General features: G+C 41.0%; 1 protein-coding gene across 1 annotated transcript; it reads right to left on the bottom strand.

Moving 5' to 3' along the window:
- Positions 1–2,199: 2,199 nt before the first annotated feature.
- On the bottom strand, positions 2,200–21,053 carry jam3a (junctional adhesion molecule 3a). Its single transcript, XM_054795013.1, has 9 exons — positions 20,888–21,053; positions 10,279–10,350; positions 10,073–10,186; positions 9,724–9,876; positions 6,690–6,892; positions 6,394–6,493; positions 4,610–4,739; positions 4,460–4,511; positions 2,200–3,261 (listed from the first exon to the last, which is right to left on the bottom strand). The coding sequence occupies exons 1-9, from the start codon at positions 20,949–20,951 to the stop codon at positions 3,226–3,228; spliced, it is 924 nt and encodes a 307-aa protein (XP_054650988.1). The 5' UTR covers positions 20,952–21,053; the 3' UTR covers positions 2,200–3,225.
- Between the last annotated feature and the right edge of the window lie 479 nt (positions 21,054–21,532).

Here is a 21,532-nt window from a genome sequence, read left to right as displayed (position 1 = left end):
AAATTATTACCAACTTATGGTGACTGAGATGTGTTTTCTGAAGAAAAAATAATAATATATATATTATTTTACAAAATATCTGCAAATTTGCGGGGCTTTGGGTCCTAGATATTACACAAACAATAATAATTATTGGTAATATGTCATTTCTAATTTATATAAAATTCTTCAAATTTAACAGCTTGGGACAACGAACCTACACTAGATCTACTATATGTATATGTTTATGTATATGTGTATGTATGTATGTATATGTATGTATATGTGTATGTGTATATATGTATATCTATATATATGTACATAAATATATGTATATACTGTATATATGTATGTATATATATGTGTATATATGTATACTGTGTGTGTGTGTGTGTGTGTATATATATATATATATATATATATATATATATATATATATATATATACTGTGTATATATATACTGTGTATATATATGTGTGTATGTGTATGTATGTATAGATCTTGTGAAGGTTCGTTGTCCTAAGCTGTTAAATTTTAAGAATTTATATAAATTAGAAATGCCACATTACCAATAATTATTATTATTAACCTTTTCCTTTTTCAGTGTGGCCGTAACCGTCCTTCATAATGTTTCATGTTAATTTTACACATACAGTGGATCCCTGCACATTCGCGATGCAGCATTCAGCCCCGCAAATTTGAAGATTTTTCGTCAAATATGTGTACAGTCTATATATTTAGTTTTTCCTCAAAAAATACATCTCAGTCACCATAAGTTGGTAATATTTTAGTAGTATTTGATGATAAAGGTAAAATGTACAGCATACATTTGCCAAAATTGTAAAAAAAAATTGTACATGTTTGTCTTATTGCTTCACAGATAGTGTTTTTTGTCAAGGATTGCGATTTTGCACTTTGTTTTATATATATATATTTTGTAGAAAGGTTTTTCAAGTATAGTAAAAAGTGATACATATTTAAAGACAAGGCTTTGTGTTATTATTGCTCGTTAGTGCCAACATTGAAGCTTTCTTTCATTGTGCCTTAATTAGTTCTATTTGTAAAATTGTTGCCATTTTTTAAATTTTATTTTGTTTCTGCAGTGAGGCAATGACAAGTGAGCCATGAGCCACTGATTGGATGGCTCCTGGCCATACTTTGGCTTCCCTACTTTTGTGGATCTTCGTCGGCATTGGGCATGTGACCACAACTTTATTTGGTTTGTTGGCTTTTAGTGTCGCGGGTGAATGATGGTGGTTGACGAGAGAGGGGCTGGTCAATGCGTTACAAGTCAGTCAGTCAACAGTCTGGAAGAATTTTTTTGGAGGTGCACGTCACGCAATGCTTGTTGCTTGCAGGGCGAGGCGAGCCAGTGTGGTGTGCACTGGTACCTTTTTGGGAACTGGGCTCCGGGCTGGGGCTTGGTGATTGCGTGCCTGTAGAGCGACGAGGCGTACGGGTTGTGTTCAGTGGTCAGATGCGTGCTTGCTGGTCACTCTGTGGGAGGGGTGGGCACTAAAGTGATAATACATTTATTTTTCCTAATATTTTCGCGATTGACCGGCCAAGTCCCAAAGATTGGCTGGTTGATTGCGATTGACAGGTTGGCGACCACTGGCTTAGGATATCTTGGCCTACACTGCACTGGTTGTAGTGTGTGTGTGAAAAAAGTAATAAAATAAATAATAATATTACGTAGGGCTCTGCAGCCTTTAAATTTTCCGTATGCAGAAAAAGTTTGGACACCCGTGACTTAAAATGTCAAAATATGCAAATGAAAATGTCCTTAAACATCCTGAAGATTAGGGAACAGAAAAGTCAAGTGGTACCCAAAACGTTTCGCAGAGGCCTCACTTGTGCAGTTTGACAATCCTACCAAAGACCGAAAGCCTTTTTGCCTTTGCCATCAGTTCATAACAGTGTGAATATCTGGCAGAAAATGACATGAGGCAGATTTTAGTGCGGATGTTGACATTTTAAGGCTAACCGCTCAACATTTGAAACTTTTGAGTTTAAATGCAATTTTCAAAAAAAGGCTCATATTTTGTTGGTCTTTCTTTTCCAATCTGGTTCCAATCCACCAGTGCAAAATGTGAATACTTGCAATTTTACCCTGGTTTTGATTTGTTCAGGAGTGTTGCTGCAATATCAAAGTACAACAAAATGCCAATAACTTGCAACTGATACAGTCACACAACCCTCCAAACACATTTACAGTTCAAATGTCTTTTAATAATAACAAAAAACAACCTTGAACAGTGAGCATTTTACAACAGTTCCTGAGTTTTTACACAAATTATGAACACACATGTTTGAAACAATGTTCAGTACTGGTCAGACTCAACACTGGAACAACACTGGACAGTAGCACTGTACTGTAAAATGATTTCAAACAGTTTATTGCCGTATTTACAAGAAGTGTTATGGACTGAAATGAAAAGTCCTGTCCCCCCAAAAAAGTATGCATTTATGTACATTATAGAGGCAAACGTGGACAATATGTCCAATACCTACAACAAATAGTAACACACAGAAGGTCACTTATACACAGAAACTGCACTCTAAAAGTCATACATTGCCACCTTAATAGTAAATATTGAATTTGCAGCATAGTAGGATTATATAGTATTCAAATCCAGGGGTAACTTGTACATAAATGTTATCAACTGTTACTATGCTCAAGGCTGATAAATTGTGCCTAATGTATCTGATATCATCCTTTGTTTCAGTCAGCTATTTATTGCCTGTATAACTACAGTATGTACAAAAACTGCTGAAAATAATATGAACAATGTTTCCCATATGAGCAAGGACAAACACAAGAGACTTCTGTAAAACAAGGTCAATGTACATTGTAAAAATGAACAAGTTAGAAAAGAGAATTTGTCCTTCGCAAAACAACACCATCATTGGCTAAACGTCACAGCTTCGAAGTCAATGACTTTGTTGTATCGTAGAAATATGCAAGAAATAAAAAAATAAAAATCTACACGTGACACGCCGAACTCATGTTTTTGTAACGGAACTAAACATACGTGTATGGAATAAATATAAAATCTGCTATAAAACGGTGAAATGGTGCCACAAAATTATATGAACATTAAACTTTGGCAAGTTGGTCGGTTTGTTTTCGATGTGCATCAGAGAACAGTGTGCCATGTTACACCTCAAACGCTACCACCCACAGCGCCATTGTTGCAAGTTCACCACGTCGCTTCTTCTCACCTCCTCCTCTTCCTCGGCTGTCAGATGATGAAGGACGACTTGTGGCGAAAATGTCCCTAATAAAAACAAACGTTTGTCACATGCACCGTCACTCAATAGCAGAGGTGTGGACCTCAAGTCAGACTTCAGTCACATTTTTGATGACTTTGGACTCGAATTGACGATGTCATCAAAGACTTCGACTTGGACTTCAATGACTCGGGACTTTAGTCTGATGACTTGAAAACATTTTCAGTGAGTGTGTTGAGTAAAATGTGTCCCCATTCAAACTAGTTTCCAATGCTATATTGTTATATCAACCGGAATATACATTGCGTCAAATTCCAAATTCTGCGCTCGTAAAAATTGAATAGATGGCCCTAAAACCCCCTCCTTTCTGATTGGTCACTTTACACGCCTACTGTCTGCAGGTTAGAGCCAATCCGAGGCAGAGTGGGGCGAAAACTCAAATCCGGACCCCTGACCCGCTTCCTTTTTGCACCACATACAAGCACAAGTTTAATTTATGTCTTAAAAGGCTTATTTTCTCTGATTATGTCTACTACATTGGGTAATACGAGTCTAAACGTTACTATTAGGGTGTTATTTCATGTCTAGATGTCGCCATGTTGACCCGCCCTACTCTGCCTCGAATTGGCTCTAACCTGGAGACAGTCGGCGTTTAACGTGAACAATCAGAAAGGAAGGGTGTTCAGTTGTCGTTGAGTGCCAAAACTCAGGAACTCCGAGCACGTAGAAAGCACAGGGAGTGAGCACGTGTGCAGCGAGAGAGTGGTCTTTGTGCACGCTGATTATGGTTTTTATGAGCGTCAATTTTGGCATTAATTTGACGCCATAAATATAACCCAACCCTAATCATCTGTCTGGACATTCTTTGGAGCACGTAACGCCCATAACACACAACTACCAGCGACCGTTATTATGTCGTTTCCAGCAAGACAACATATTTTCTACCACATAATCTGCCTCATGGACTGCATATATTAGCGTCCAATCAGGTTTAAGAACAAACAAGTGTGCGGCTTACATTTCTGTGTGCTGGAGAGTGGCACAGGAGACCGAGGAGAATTTAATTTGCATTCTCAAGCACTGAACAACTTATGATTCAAGTAAGGACTTGAACATTTCAAGGCTATGACTTTTGACTTGACTCGACCTGTCTTGACTTGAGACTTTCTCCCACCTCTGCTAAATAGTCCACAGTGGAACCCCGCTTTTCATCAGACATAAGGATTTTATGTGTTATATGTTTACCTCATCTGCATCGGCGTAGTCCACACCATCATTCTGTGCTGGCCAGCTAAACCTGAAATATTATTATTATTTTTTTTAATGGCATGATGACTGCAAATCTCATCAACACGCGAGAGAGCAGAGGTCTGAGATTTGCAGTTAAACACTCACTCATTTTCGCTGTGGCCTTTTTTGGAGGAGCAGGCACGTGAAAAGCAATGCCAAATGGAGGCGGTCACAAAGATGAATGCGATCACGGCGCCCAGAGACTTGAGGACAATGTCAAGGATGTCGACGTCATCTGCAGGGCACACATACACATTCTTGTTTGTCTTATAACATTTTTCCTATTTTTCTTGGTGCATCTTTTATATTAAGTGCGGAAATTCCACTGTTGCAGTATAAAATTTACATATAAAATGCCTAAAATAAAAATTGAATGAAAGTAACACAATAAGAGTTGGAAAAATAAATAATAGCACTATAATAACACACATATTGCACAACAAAAAAAAAATATTGACAGTATTTATAGATGACTTACTACTGTGTGATGTAAAGTTGAAATACAGTACACATTGGTTCATTTTGACTTTGGCACTGCTAGACTGGCATTCATTCTATAATATGTTTATTGAGCTTTGCTTTGGTGTACCACTGTGGCATCATGAGTGCAGTCGTCCCTCGCCACATCGCGCTTCGAAATTCACAGCCTCACTCTGTCACGATTTGTCAAACGTGCGTTCATGAACACATGATGCTGTTTCGTAGTTGAATACAGCCTATTATTCGTTGACACATGCGTATTTAAGCAAATTGTACGTAATTTTTTTGCCAAAATGAAGCATTTTCAAGGATAAAAATGGCTAAATGAACTAAAATACAAATATAAGGCATTAAGAAGACGCATTAAAATTGTGACTGTAGTATTCTACATTGGTCACTATGTGTCAGTAATTGTTTGGTGAGACAGGCACCAGACTCGATCGCCAGAACAACAGGCTTTTATTGCAGGTTTGAATTATCTCACAACAGGCACAATAATAATAACAAAATAATAATAATAAAAACTCAACTCTGATATCACTTTCTGTCCTCCACACGGAACAAACACATTTACTGCGGCACACATGAGCATGAGTTTTATTTATGACTACACAGCTTATTTTCATTGATTATATCTACTATATTGGGTAATATGAATGTAAAGGTGGCAATAGGGGTGTTATTTAATGTCTAGAGGGCTCTAATAATGTTAAAAAAAACATATTTAGAAAGTCGCAAATAAGTTTCCTATGCCCTAACTCCAAAAATATTCCATCCAATATTCCAGAAATCCTACTTCCCGGAAATTCACTTATCACGGTCGGAGCTGGAAACAATTAACCGTGATAAAGGAGGTATTGCTGTATTTGCTTTAAGCCATATATGAGGGACAAAATATTAGAAACACCAGGACTGCAAAACCATAGGTGACATCTGTGTGAGAAACTGTCGTCATAAGCCTCTTTCACACACACACACACACACACACACACACAGATCCTAAACGGTAAATCCCACATTTTTCTTGTCTTTCGCACAGAACCCAGGAATGCGGGACGTCTTCCTAAAACGTGGGGATGTTCACAGAATGACATAAAATAACATGATTTTAATTAAATGCTATTTGTCAGATTTCGAACTCCCACTCTATCTCGATGCTGTTCACACAGAATAATGTGAAAGGGGCTATACAAGACCACAATGTTGTGACACCACATGGACATTTAGGGGTTCATCAACCCCTTTGACAAAACTCTTAATTCCGTGTGTTCCTATGCAATTCAACAAAATAAACATATAGTCAAATGGGATTCCTCATCCATACTGTAGTATCGGATTCTTGCCACGTCCAATGCTGTCCACCATTGTATAAATTGTAAAAAGTGCATACGCAAACACATGTCACTCACAGACTTCCATCCACTGGGAAGGACACTGGGCGTGCCCTGCATCGTTTTTGGCTTGGCAGTAGTACTCCCCTGCGTCCTCTTTCCTCACCCTTCGGAATTTCTGAGGAGACATTCTTTTTTTAGAAATGTGATGTCAGTGAAGTGACACATACAGTAGCTGCATTGTCAACAAAATGTCAAACAAAAAAAAAATTCTTGTTTTTCATATACAAGCTGTTTTTCAGCTTCCTCGCCGGTAAGCCACATAGGGACACGAGTATTGAGTATTGAGCCCCTGATTGAGTGTGAAGTCATACCAGGCTTCCAGTGTCTGGGTTGATGGCGTACGTAGCGTTGGTGAACTTGGGGGTGTTTTTGGGGTCTTGCGGTAATTCGTCGTTATTGTGGAACCAGCGATAGATGGGTGCCGGGAAGCCCTCGTTCTCAAGACATCGGAGCTCTGTTGACGTTCCCACCGTGACGGCCTCGGGCACACTGCATCGGGGCACGACGGGTTTCACTGTGTACACACACACACACACACACACACACATGCGCAGGCCCAAAATGTAAACCTACCATCATTTTTGCAAGGCCTACTCACTTTAATTTTGTTGATTGCAGTTTGAAATCACATTCATACATCAGGCGTGTCGAAAGTGTGGCCCCGGGGACCATTTTTACTGGCCCGCGGCACATTCTCGAAATAGAATTTAACACAAAAAAAAATGCAGCAAAAATTTAAAAATCAGCAGTAATTTTACAAGAATAACGTGAAAGTAGTAAAACAAAAATGCTCTAATCGAACAAGAAATTCGGAATTTTACGAGAATAACCAAATCAGAGGAAAAATAGTTTTAGTAGAAGCAGAAAGTTGAAATAAAAGAAAAAAGATGTCATAATATGAGAAACAACCAAACAAAATAAAGTTGTGATTTTTGGAGAATTTGTTTGGGGAAAAAGTTATAATATTATGGGAATAAAGTCAAAATATTACAAGAAAAAAATTGACATGAAAAAAAATTAAATAAAAAAAAAACACGTGAAATGGAAAACAGCTATATTTTAACAAAAATAAAGTAAAAATATTTTTTAAAAAAAGACATATTCTAACAAGAAATAGCTTCAATTTTACGAGAATAAAATGTCATCATGCTAGTAGTTGCACCACAGCAGCAGTGGCGGCTGCTGACATACATTTAATATGATTTTAGCAATGCTGTCTGCTGCTATCGTGGCTGAGTTACCTAGAAAGCTACTCCTCCCACAACAGTGATTTGACTTCATGAACCAACGGACAAACAAAACTCGCAAAAAATAATGCTGGGATTATGTCGTTTATTTGCAATGTATTATGTACAAAGTGAGAAAATAGCTATAAAATTGAGACTTCACGTCCGTTCTGTCCACAAATCTTCCCTCAAATCACATGTGGAAAGGGGGGGGGGGGAAACGCAGCTTAATCCTTTGGCTGCTGTCAGTCAAAATCAAGGACTGCCCCTGCTCCATAGACCCCCCCCAGTGAAGCTCAGCATCCCAAGGAAGTGACGTTTTTTGCCGCTCACTATGAGCTTCCATGTCCTGAAGCTACAACTTCTATGGAGATTTACCATAGTGTCAAACAGAGCAGATTCATGCGTTCATTAAGCATGTTCTAGAGCACTTTAAATGCAGTTTTAAGTCTACACATTTAAGTTTAACAATGCATATTTGACCAATTATTTTATTACATTTACACATTTACAGGGGAAGTTCATCTTCCCCTGTAGTCAATGACCAATAGCCCCTGCAAAGTAGTAGGGCGGCACCAGCACCGGAACAGGGGGTTGATGGTGGAAATTCTGGTGGAAAGACCAAAATTTCTCTCATTTTCCCTCATGTTCCCTTATTTTCTGGAAAAAATATCCATTATTAAATAAAAAGGTTGACATCTACTGTATGCTTGTACGCCACAATCCTAGGTTAGATCAGTACACTATTCCTTTGAGCTCTCTCGCAGTCTAAATGAGTCAAATAATCTTTAATTATTCTGACCCTTGTTGCTTTGTGTCAAAGAATAACAGTGAAGACTGTTATTGGAGCAAGTGGGGTGGGATATACTGGATCATATTAACTACGGATGCCCTGATCAATCGGCCACCAATCAGTATCGGACAATTTCCGTGAAAGAGCATGTGATCGGCATATGCCGATAAATACTCTTCAACATCGATCACAAAAGCCGATCACCTCTGGCTAATACTATTGCATCATGCAGCCTGTGTGTAATGTAGTACGTCTCTAACGTCTTAGAGAAGCGTCTCCCGCTCACTTTTCTTCACATGGCGCAGGCGTGCCAAAACCACAACAAACATGTCTACCGTGTGGAACTTACCTGCCATTTGTGAGAGTAATATATAATACATCGCGAGGGTCGTACATTAAAAAGTTAGAATTTAATACGGCATTTGAAGAACAAACACTTGACAGAGTATGGTGAGTTCGCAAGGTTTATGGTGTGATGATCAGTCAAACAGCAGCTCACGCAGCCAAAGCGCTGGACAACACTCGCCCGTATGTACGTGACAGTCAGAAGGCTGGCCAAGTAACCCGAAAATAATTGAAATAATAGGACTAGATAACCAGCCGGGCCGCACAGTGGCCTAGTGGTTAGCATGTTGGCTGATCGGGAAGATCTGGGTTCGAATTTCCGTTGGGCAGTTCTGTGTGGAGTTTACATGTTCTCCCCGTGCGTGCGTGCGTGCGTGCGTGCGTGGGTTCTGGGGCCCATGAAAAAAAAATTACGTTAATTGCCTATTTTACCTATTTTTTGGGCCTGGCAGTCAGGGGACCTGGGGAATTGTCGTAAATTTCCCCACCCCCTTATACCACACCCCTGGCCAATAGCACTCAAAAATCATTAATAAATTCACAAATTTACAGTTAATCCATGTGATCGGTATCGGCCGATTTAATTGATGGAAGATTGGTATCGTAATCAGCAACATAAAACCCTGATCGGCGCATCCCTGGTATTAACCTCAATATAAGACATAAATATGAGTGTTTGTGGGAATCATTTTTGTTGAGAAGCAAATCTTATAAAAAACTGGGGTGTACAAAATCCAATCACATCACTGCTAGTTTGTTATCACGTTGCTTTTGTGTTGTTTGGAGACGAGACAAATTGTTTAGAAGACAGCTCAGCTCCACGACCGAGGAACTGATTTAGATGTTGGACCTAGAGACTCTTGAATTGTTGCACAAAGAAGTCCTACAACGCATGTTTTGTCATACATCAAACGCGGCAAATGTGTTTGATTTTGCGAACTGCGTCGGCGTGCCGTGTAGTGCTTCACTGCGCTCACACACCTCGCACTGCGAGACTAATGAGAATCTCATCAAAGTCCCTCTGATCATCAATGGCGGCCACCTCGCAGCGGTACTCGGCGGTGTCTGACCGAGTGGCGTTGAAGATCAGAATGTTGGCTGGTTCTCTGAGCTGTGCTCTGTTCTCCAAGTCGCCTTTTGAGCAGAGAGGAAAGAGGGGGGCGGGGGACAAAAAAAAAACACTTAACAAATGCTGATTGAAACTCACAGCACGACTTCTGGGGTCAAAGACAGAATCCAAAGCCAAGTTTTCTCACAACGCCATTCATCGTGCCGAGCTGGCACTGTGGAGAAATTGCTTAGGGGGGGAAAAAATCCCCTACATTTTTACCTGCTATCTTGTTTTGAAAGTACACATAGCTCGGGACTCCGTTTCGAATCTTTTTCCACTCAATCCTCGGGTTGTTGGTGGAAATGGACTCTATTAAGCAGGTCAGTTCGATGGCTGTGGAAAAAAAATAAATAAATGCATGAGTGCAACCTCCAAAATTGGGAAAAAGAAAAGCTACTTTGCTGAAATAGGTTGAAGCAACTTACGCTCAAACTCATTTGCCCACACAATCTTGTCCGTGGTTCGGAGGATTACGGCGAGCGATGATGGGATGCGGCCTGTGGAAGGGAAAAGAAAAAAACACTTAATGCCGCGTAACCCTGATGGCGTTTTTATTAGCAGACATTATCAGCTGGGGAACTTGCCTTATAAACACAGGATTATCACGATAAACACAGAAGCTCCCGCAGAGCGCGAGAGCCACAGCATCTGAATTATTAAACGCTTCCTATTTCTATCTAAGAAGATTAACACAAAATTGACTATGTGTCCTCACAACATCTCGCTTTTCTGGCTGGAGCCGACACCAGCGCCTCAATTGCTTCCCGTTTATCGCGGCTAATTGGATAATAAGGCGGCTGGCGGCGGGTCACAAGAGGGGAACTTCTAAATGTTAGAATTACTGGTAATAAAAACATAACGACACCGGGGCATCCGTAAATATCGCTGCGGTGACAGGCTTTTATTGTTTTGGCTTTTGTCCAGTCAGTACGCCGCTTTCAAACCAGACGCAGGCCGGAGAGAGAGTGCTGACTTTGAGGTTTTACGGGTACATTCATTTTGTCGGTTTATTAAGTACAGAGGACCTCGTCGTCCGCAACAACCTGCACAATCTAATGAGATCCGATATGAGACAAGACAACATTTACTACTGTGGCTGGAGTTTGCACTTGTGTAGAAGTGTACTATAACACACGGTTCTTTCGAATACTTTGAGTCTCATTCTGCTAAAGGATCATCATCTTCATACATGTTCTGACTTCATTCACACAATATTTTGACTTTATTCTTCATTTTTTCTTTAAAATTTCATTTTCATTTTTGCCTCCTAATATTACGAGCTTATTCTTGTGAAATTGTGCCTTTTTTTCCTCTCGTTAGAACACGACTTTTTTTCTGTTAATATTTGGACTTTAAGCTCAACTTTCTTCTTTCTTCTTTACAAATTTTCTTCTCATAGTTTTGACTTTATTCTCTTAACATTCTAGCTTTTTCTTCAACCAAATTTTCCAAGAATTACAACTTTGTTGTTTTGTTTGTTTCTCATAATGTTACGGCTTTAAAAAAAAAAAAAATTATTTAATAGTTCAACAAAAATTTTTCATCATAACATTACGATGTTATTCTCGTAAAACTACGACTTTTTCTTGTTAGATTACAACTTTTTTGTCATAATATTGTGACTTTATCCTTGTAAAATACAGTCTCCTTATTAAACTATTTTCTTCGAATGTGCTGCGAGCCAATAAAAGCCGCAGAATGGTCCCCGGGCTGTACAGTACTTTGGACACGCCTTATTTAGATGTAACTGTAGTTTGTGCTAAATTTGAAAAACTGTACCTGTAGATTTATCCTTAACAAATATCATGACATCACTACTATTAACAAAACATAAAAATAAAAAAATGTCCATGTCCTCTGAAACAGTGACTTGTCCCACATGATCGACGCCATGTTTGTTTACGAGTGAGATAAGGGGAAGTTACGACAGGCCGTCACAGAAAAGGAGCGCTTGATTTGCTCACATTGTCTCACAGGACAGTACGGGTAATCTCGCCTCTTTTTTTTTATCAGTTATCAGAGCTATTTTTTAATGTTATCTGATTCATAGGTTTGATGTCATACCTCATTATCATGCAGCCTGAATTTTTTCCAACCAAAAACTGTACAAACACCACCGCCTGCTAGTGACAGACTGTATCAAAAATTGTCAATATTTTTCACAATTACAAATCAAATTACAAATCAAACGTCATAAAAATTGGCATAAATTGTAATTTTGACCCAAATAAGAGGATGGTCGGTCATGCAGTCCCTTTAACTCAGGGGTCTCAAACTTGCGGCTATACAAAAGTGCCGCAAAGCATGCTGGGAACCGGCATCACTCCCGTCGCTGAGAGATTATTTGTAATTAAAAATACATGTAAAGCTTGCTTTTACCTCTATTAAAGTGGGTCACCACTTTAAACGTGGGTCCCAGGATGAGACCAGTTGAGAACCCCTGCTCTAAGTTGTCCATAGGTGTGGATGTGAGTGTGAATGCTTTGTCTATATGTGTCCTGTCATTTGCTGGCCCACGGTGTATTTCACCCCGCAGCCAAAGTTAGCTGGGATAGGCTGCAGCTCGACCAGGGGTGCCCAAAGTGCGACCCTCAACACATTTTAAAAACACAAACAAGAAACCTAACAAAAACAACAATAAAAATGGGGAAAAAGAGCAGTTATTTTATAAAAATAAAGTACAAATATTAGAATAAAGTCATAATATTAATCTAAAAAAATGTACGGCGTAATACTATGAGAAAAAAGTGTGATTTTCACAATAATTTCTGCAATAATTTTGGCAATATTAGTAACAAAACAAAGAATAAAGTTGTAATTTTGTAACAATTACGTTGGGAAAAAGTTGCAATATTTGCCGTAAAGTCACGGTGTTATGACAAAAATTACAGGAAGAAAAAAATGGAAAAACAACAGAAAAAAATTGAGAAAAAGTAATAAGTACTAATAAGTAATAAGTCACCTATAACGCAAAGCTGAGATGCAGTTTTTTCTGTAAATATACGGTATACTGTATAGCTTCTGAGCATTTCTCCATGGGTTGGTTAACAAAATGTAAAATGGCCCCGGTATCCTTTGATTTCACAATACGTGGCCCTCGCTGGGAAAAGTTTTGAGACCCCTGCCGGTGACTCTAAACGGGCTAAACGGTAGAAAAGGAATGAATGAATGAATGCCGAGACTTGTGTGGGTGTTCTCAAAAGCACACACATGGATGATCAATTCATCCACCATGTTTCACGCTCACTTGAGGTAAAAGTACATAAACCGTCGGCGTGTGGTCTCGGGTTTATTAGCTGGAGACGTTGCGGAGTGCAGGAAGGCTGCAGTAAGTGTAACGTGCTGCCTGTTAATAGTTAATAGGACGAAAACTAGAACACCACATAGAGCAGACAAAGCCTCGTGTTAGAACATGACATGAGAACACTCCACACAGTTTGGGGGGGTCCTGAGTGATAGATCTAAAATAGAACAATACCGTGTCATCACTTCAAGAGGAGTGCTCTCTGACTAATCTGAGCACTGCTGCTAAATAATAGATTTGTGTCAGCTGCTGGGTTTTTTTTTTTACACCTCAAAATATAAACATTCTGCTTATAATACTTCCAGGTTTCGTGCAGGTGCTCGTCGGCTAAGCTAATTTATGCAGATTGTGTGCAGTAAACAAACTGTGGGCACCACAAACCAGAAGCGCAAATTACTTAACCGTGCTTAAATGCGCTGCATATTTAATCATCATTCTTGTTTGGCCTCGGGCACAGGGAGCATACAGTAACTCTTAAGGTTTTTAGCTTCCTTGCTTGAGTGAACTCCTCAAAGCAATCTGTGTTATTTGTAAATGCCAATTTTTATTCATTTTTTTAATATTGAGAAGGAAAATTGGGTGAGCAGGAAGCAGGGGGTTAGGACAGGGAGGGAAGCGATGTGTGCATGTGTGCACCATCCACTGGTGTCTAGTCTGTCTGTGTGTGTTGCTTTTATATGCAGTAATTACAGCACACACACAAGACTAACAGCCCCCCTGCTGAGGGAGGAAAGCACACCCACTCCCACCATGGGTCGAAAAAAAGGCCCCCCAGATGAGGCTGAAATTAGACAAATAAAGACCTTGAATGCAGCAACAACAACCCATCCTGTTTGCCCTGCAGCTTTCTGACTAATTCAGATGTCTTTATTCAAAGCCGAGCAAGGCTACCACACGACATAATTCCCTGCGTCTTGTTGCATGAGGCCTGTGGGAGCCATGAAAACACGGCTCCTGCCCGAGCATCAAGTCGCATCAGCGCCACGGCGTTCGCAGATGAGACGTGACTCCCAGGTCTCGGCTTCCGTCTCGCTCCCTGACTTTCCCACCCTGAACGCGGGGCAGAAAGCTATTTTTACTCCAGCTGTGACTGGACATCCTGAGAGACACACGGAGAGAGCTTGTCCAAGCAAACAATCCCTCAGCTTACGATAACACGGAGGACATTTGGATTATCCTTTAACAGCTTCGTACGCTGCAAGCATTATGGGTTTGCAATAAAGCTGCTATAAAGGCAAGGAAGTTGTCCCCCTGAGGCACTTTCACCAAGAAGAGAAGAAAGCCTGACATTTATGGTTTCAGTCCTTGCACCGATTGCGACAAAGCACTGTGCTACGTGTTATTCTTGCAAAACACACTCAATTTGATTTGTTCATATGAAACACTCTGGACACTGCCAAAGATGCTATTAAGTCACATCTGCTGTGCATCTCCAAAGTATTAGAACCACAGCTTCCTATCATTTAGCCTCTAACATGGCCATTGCTACAACTGAATGGAATACTGCAGAGGAGGATCCGCTGGATAGTTGAATCTCAGATTCAGGAGGAGGAGTTTGGTTTTCGTCCTGGTTGTGGAACTATGGACCAACTCTCAGCAGTGTCCTTGTGGGTGCATGGGAGTTTTGCTCAACCAGTCCACATGTGTTTTGTGGACTTGGAGAACGCATTCTAACATGTTACTGGAGGAATCCTGTGGGGAGTACTTCAGGAGCATTGGGTAAATCAGGCGGTTCACTCCCTGTATGACGGGTGTCAGAGTTTGGTCAGCATTGCCGGCAATAAGTCGGACTCGTTTCCAGTGAGGGTCGCACTCTGCCAGGGCTGCTCTTTGTCACCAATTCTGTTCATTACTTTTATGGATAGAATTTCTAGGCACAGCAAGGGTGTTGAGGGTTTCCGGTTTGGTGGCTGCAGGATTGGGTTTTGCAGATGATGTGGTCCTGCTGGCTTCATCGGGCCGTGATCTTCAACTTTCACTGGATCGGTTCTCAGCCGACTGTGAAGCGGTCGGGATCAGCACCTCCAAGTGTGAGTCCATGGTTCTCACCCGGAAAAGGATGGAGTGCCATCTCCGGGTCGGGGATGAGATCCTGCCCCAAGTGGAGGAGTTTAAGTATATCCGGGTCTTGTTCACAAGTGAGGGAAGGATGGAAAGAGAGATTGACAGGTAGATTGGTGCGGCGTCTGCAGTGATGCAGACTCTGCATCGGTCCATTGTGGTAAAGAGGGAGCTAAGCCAAAAAGCAAACCTCTCAATTTATCGGTCGATCTACGGTCCTACCCTCATCTGTGGTCATGAGCTTTGGGTAGTGACCAAAAGGACAAGATCGCGGGTACAAGCAGCCAAATGAGTTTTCTCTGTAGAGTGGCTGGGATCCCCCTCAAAGATGCGGTGAGAAGCACTGTCATTCGGGAGAAACGTGGAGTAGAACTACTGCTCCTCCTCATTGAGAGGAGCCAGATGATGTGGCTTGGGCATTTGGTCAGGACACCTCTCTGCAAATATGTTCAGGGCTTGTCCAACCGGTTGGAGGACACGTCGGAGAGACTATGCCTCTCAACTGGCCTGGGACACCTCGGGATCCGCAGGGAGGAGCTGGACAGAAGTAGCCAGGGAGAGGGAAGACTGGGCTTCCCTACTTAGGCTGCTGCCCCCGTGACCCGACCTCAGATAAGCAGAAGAATATGGATGGATGGATGAATGGGGCCTCATTCCATTGTATCTAAAGGACAGTTGTTTTGCTCCACAAACGAGTGAAACCATCCTTGCTTGGGGGTTACCTCTATCTTAGATAAAAATGTTAAAAAAAATACAGTGGAACCTCAGGGGTTCCAAAGGGTTAGCCAAAAACCAAAATGTATGAAAACTAAAAAACGAAATCCGAAAGACCAAAATTCTACAGAGAATAATTATAGTTTAACATGCAGAAAACGGGCCGCACGGTGGCGGAGTGGTTAGCATGTTGGCTGCACAGTCAGGAGATCTGGGTTCGTATCTCTGTTTGCATATGTCTCTCTGTGTGTGCATGCGTTCTTTTATGGGTACTCCGGCTTCCTCCCACATTCCAAAAATATGCATGTTAGGTTAATTGGAGCTCAAAAGGGTGCATAGGTGTGAATGGTTGGTTGTCTATATGTGCCCTGTGATTGACTGACCACCAGACCAGGGTATAACCCTCCCCTTGCCCAAAGTCAGGTGGGATAGGCTCTAACTTATCCGTGACCAGAATGCGGACAACTGGTATAGAAAATGGATGGATGGACATCCATAAAAGAATGCAAAATAATTCTAAATGACGAATGGATGGAACTTACAGTATGATGCGGACGTCCCGTACATCCTGGCAAGAATGGCCATCTTTGTATTCTTTTGAATTCCATAGTGTTTCTCACCTTTTTTTCATGAAATTACTGACCGTCACAACTTTCTTCCGTCCCAAGGCGGGTTATTTAAAATGCACGGATCGTGAATCGGCAATCCGTAGGGTGCTTTGTTTGAGCACCCGACAGTACAGTTTGTTCAGCACAATATTGTACGAAAACCAAAACAGTGTACAAAAACCGAGGCAAAACAAAAACTGAAGCGTATGAAGGTCCAACTGTACTTATCATGCACATCTCCTCAGCATTGAGCTATCCTATCTAGTCACTGAGCAGGAACTAATGAAGCCTGCTCGGATGAGAGGCGAAACGTCTTCTAAGACAACCTGAACTGTCCATTTGGGATCCATTCAATGTCCTGCGAGTACAGTAACCTTAATGAATGACAATATTGATACATGACTATGATTATGATTATATAACTTAAAATAAGTCAATGTCAAAGTTCCCACAAACTTAAACACAACAGTCTGAGACCAGCAGCTGCTCAATTTGATTATTTGTAAAACTTAAATCTTATATGTTTATACTCATGCAATAGTACTTTTTAAAATCCCATATCTTTTTCTTGTGAAATTCAGACCTTTCTCATAAAATTACAACTTTTCTTCTACAACACGTGTCAATGGAGAGCCGAAACACTGCCGGTTTCCTCTCCAACCAGTTTCTCCAACAGGTGATTTAATCTTTCCCTTAAATTGAATGAAGTGTTGATCATTCAAATCATCTGCTTTAGTGATCGGCTGGAAAGAAAACCTGCCATGGCATGAGTTTGACACCCCTGTTCTACAACTTTTCGAATTTTTTTTTTTTTAATTACGTCATCCAGTAACGACTTCCATCCTGCAACAGCAATTTTTCCCGTAATATTATGACTATTGTAAAGTTAGACCTTTTTATCCTCAAAATAGACGACTTTTTCCTCATACAATCACGGCCTTTCTAAAAAAAAAAAAAAATACTCTATAGATTAAAAAAATGATGACTCAATTCTCATAATATAATCAGTGTAATTCTCTGAAAATTGCAATGTTTTTTCTTGTACGCTGTGACTTCTTCTCCTAATATTCCAACTTTATTCTCATAAAATTTGGACATGATTCTCTTATTGTAGTATTTTTTCTTGTTTTAGCACCCCCCTTAATCAATTAGTGAGTGTAAAATGAGTTCTTTGACTGAGAGGTGCGTCACAGGTCACACGATGAACAAAAATAAAATGTAGGCCGTGGGAAAGCGCCACCATTGACAATAAACAATACAATGTATAACTAAAGTATAATAGGAGCTGAGAATAAAAGCATGCATGCAACAATGGCGCCTGTGTGGCACAATGCAGGTCATTGCAAAGACGATATTTTGGGGGGGGGAATGATGACGATAATCCCAGCATTTGTCTTAATCCCCATGTTCTTCTAGTGCCTCGTCATACAAAGCGAAGAGAAATGTGCACTTAAATAGCCACATTCTCCAATCCTCTTACGCACCAAAATATGAACGCACATCTAAAAAAAGCCTCTTTCCCAGACATTCCAAAGAAGCGTTCTACAGACATGCTGAGGAACAGAGCGGCTACAAGTCCTACATGGACCGCTGGGATTCGCGGTGCACGAAAACAACCAGCGAATCCTGTCCATGAGCATGAAACCGTCATGTTGTCTTTAGTTCTTGAGGGAGAGCACACAGGAAGTGTTGGTTTGGCCCTATTTAGTCAAGTATGACGTTCTAAACACACGCAAGGACTGAACACTCATGCTAACCAATTCTGTCCCGAAGATAAACACTTCCTTTTACCCTCAAGGGTGATGACTTCATCACTAAGCAAACATTACTTGCTGCTGGAAATCACAGAGGTGATACAATATTCATCCTATGTTTTATCAAATGAATGAATTTATCTGCATAATACACTGGATGGAACTGGAGGGTGAATTTGACGCCATAAAAAATAGTAAAAAGGGAGTCGTAGGCATTTGACGCGCTGCCCCAGCCCTGATAAATGAACCTCTACCTGACAGCGTCTTGATTCACACTCCCGGGTCAAAGGTTCAACACTTACGCATGCAAGCTAGCATTTATATGGAAACGCACAAGCAAGACCCAGCGCAAACATCCTCCCAACATCCATCAGACCAAAGACCCAACTGGTTGCTGTGGGCAGGGATGATGAGATGCCTCATCACCACCACCACCAGTCCACTCTCCACTGTGATTGCTTTATCTTAGCACCATCACTCACCTTATGGCGAACAAGCTCTAACGCAACATGCACAATGTAGGCAAGCTAACAGCACATGGCAACCTAGTCAACACTTAACACACATCACATCACACCCACACGCGACTTCTTTCCAAACTGTACAATATAGAGGATCTTTGACGAGCATTTTCACAGCAGGTGTTTAAAAACAGCAGATGGCTCCTGTCATGTAGAGGATCTTTGACTAGCGTTTTTGCAGCAGGAGTTTAAAAGCAGCAGAGTGCTCCTCGTGTTTAGAGGATCTTTGACGACCGTTTTTGCAGCACGTGTTTAAAAACAGCAGATCGCTCCTGTCATACCGAGGATCTTTGACTATCATTTTCTGTGGTCGGTCCTTAAAAAGAGCAGAGCGCTCCTGTCATATCGATGATCTTGACTAGTGTTTTTGCAGTAGGTGTTTAGAAACAGCAGAGCACTCCTGTCATATAGAAGATCTTCGACAAGCATTTTCGCAGTAGATGTTTAGAAACAGCAGAGTTCTCTTGTCATATAGAGGATCTTTGACTAGCATTTTTGCAGTAGGTCCTTAAAACAGCAGAACGTCCCTCTTATATAGAGGATGTTTGACTACCATTTTTGCAGTATGTTGTTAAAACAGCAGAGCGCTCAAGTTATTTAGAGGATCTTGGATAAGCGTATTTGCAGCAGGTCCTTAAAACAGCAGAACGCTCCTGTCATATAGAGAATCTTGGGACTATTGTTTTTGCAACAGCAGAGCGTTCCTGAGGATCTTTGACTATCATTTTTGCAATAAATCCTTAAAAACAGCGTAGCACCATTGTTACATAGAAGATCTTTGATGAGCATTTTTGCAGGAGGTGTTTAGAAACAGCAAAGTGCTCCTGTTGTATAAAGGATCTATGATGAGCGTTTTAGCAGGAGATCCTTAAAACAGCAAAGCGCTCCCCTCATGTAAAGAATCTTGGAGTATTGTTTTCGCAGTAGGTGTTTCGAAACAGCAGAGCGCTCCTGTCATATAGAGCATTTTGCAGTAGGTGTTTAAAAACAGCAGAAAGCTCTTGTCGTATAGAAGATCTTTGACTCACCTTTTCGCAGTAGGTGTTTAGAAACAGCTTAGAGCTCTTGTCATTTAGAGGATCTTTGACAAGCGTTTTTGCAGTATATGTTTGGAAACAGCAGAGCGCTCCTGAGGATCTTTGACTATCATTTCTGCAATAAACCCTTAAAAACAGCAGAGCACTCCTGTCATATCGAGGATCTTTGACAAGCGCTTTCCCAGTAGGTGTTTAAAAACAGCAGAGAGATAGAGGATCTTTGATTTGCATTTTTGCAGTAGTTACTTAAAAGCAGGAGGGGTTTTTTTTGCCATCTGAGAGGATGTCGTTTATGACTATACAGCATCACCCATTAGGTGAAGTAAAGGTTTGAGGGTATAACAGAGCTGACATGAAGATAAAAATACTACGTCGGGAAGGGAGAAGTCCTGAAGATGTGGCGATCAATCAGAAAGATCAGATGCAATGAAGTTCCATACCAAAACAAATGTGAACCTTTGTTATGGTCAGAAGTGAGCATTATTAACATAATAAGAGAATGATTTTCATATTAGATCACCTTAGCTTGTCCAGGTGTGGTGTACACACCATGAAGGAAAGCATCCATTAGTGCTGAATGAAACCAGTTTAGACACACGGACACACACACGTGATGCACACAAAGCAGATGTAGTCTGCCTGCTGCTCTTGCCACCTGACATGACAACATGAAGCATGTATAGAAGCCTTGCCATGCCCTCTATATAAGTACATATATAATATTGACTCATGCATAATGCCCTCATCCTGGTCTTGCGCTGAGGCTAAAAGTCCAAACCAGTGGAATCTTGCACACTGACAATTTTATAGAGTTGTACAACATCACGTCATCGTTTTGGTATCGCATATGTGTAGCAGCATTTGAACGCAACACAATACGTCAGCTTCTTTCTCAACCTGGTGTATATGTCGAGCTAACTTAGCACAAGCCGCTGCAAATGTTGGGAGAACGGCTGCCGCGCCTTATTAAAAGCAAACGTTACAAATATTTAGCGAGAGCGAGAAAGAGAAAGGGGGGGTTAGGAGAGGTCTTACCGAGGCTAGTGCACAGAACACAACAAGCTATCAGTCGCACAATCGCCATCTTGCAGCGTCTCATTTGTCGTTTGCAGCTGCACACACTCGCCACCTCGCAGAGGTATGAGGAGGATGGGGGGCACACAGAGGACTGGTGGATGTTGCCATCGACGAGTTTCCATAGCTACAGCTCGCTAGGGGTGGAGCCCTGCACGTTGTCTCGTAGGCAGCGCCTATTCCAGTCGTCGCCTGATTTTTTTTTACCGTATCCTGCCAAGGAAAAATGACACTTCTAGAAATGCCTATGGGGGTGTTCACTGACCCTAAATACCAAATAAATACATGGGTTGTGGACTAGGATGCTGATGAATACATCATAGCATACCATAGTAAGCCTACTGCACGGGTGTCCAAAGCGTGCAGCAACATCCAAACACAGAAATGATCCCAAACTCAAAAACACACCATAAACCACATGTGAAGGGAAAATGCAAAAAAAAAAAAAATTGTGCAAATGCCAAACCACACACAACCCCAGACACAACCACATGAGAGAAATACTGCGAGTTGACAGAACAAAACGGAAGTTAGCCAGGCTACCAGGGCCGCCAGACCATCTTTAAAGATTTAAGATTGAATTTTAATTTAGATTTAATTTAATAT

This window comes from Dunckerocampus dactyliophorus, chromosome 12, assembly GCF_027744805.1.
Source record: "Dunckerocampus dactyliophorus isolate RoL2022-P2 chromosome 12, RoL_Ddac_1.1, whole genome shotgun sequence".
Classification (NCBI taxonomy): domain Eukaryota; kingdom Metazoa; phylum Chordata; class Actinopteri; order Syngnathiformes; family Syngnathidae; genus Dunckerocampus; species Dunckerocampus dactyliophorus.
This window is presented reverse-complemented; position numbering and strand designations above follow the sequence as displayed.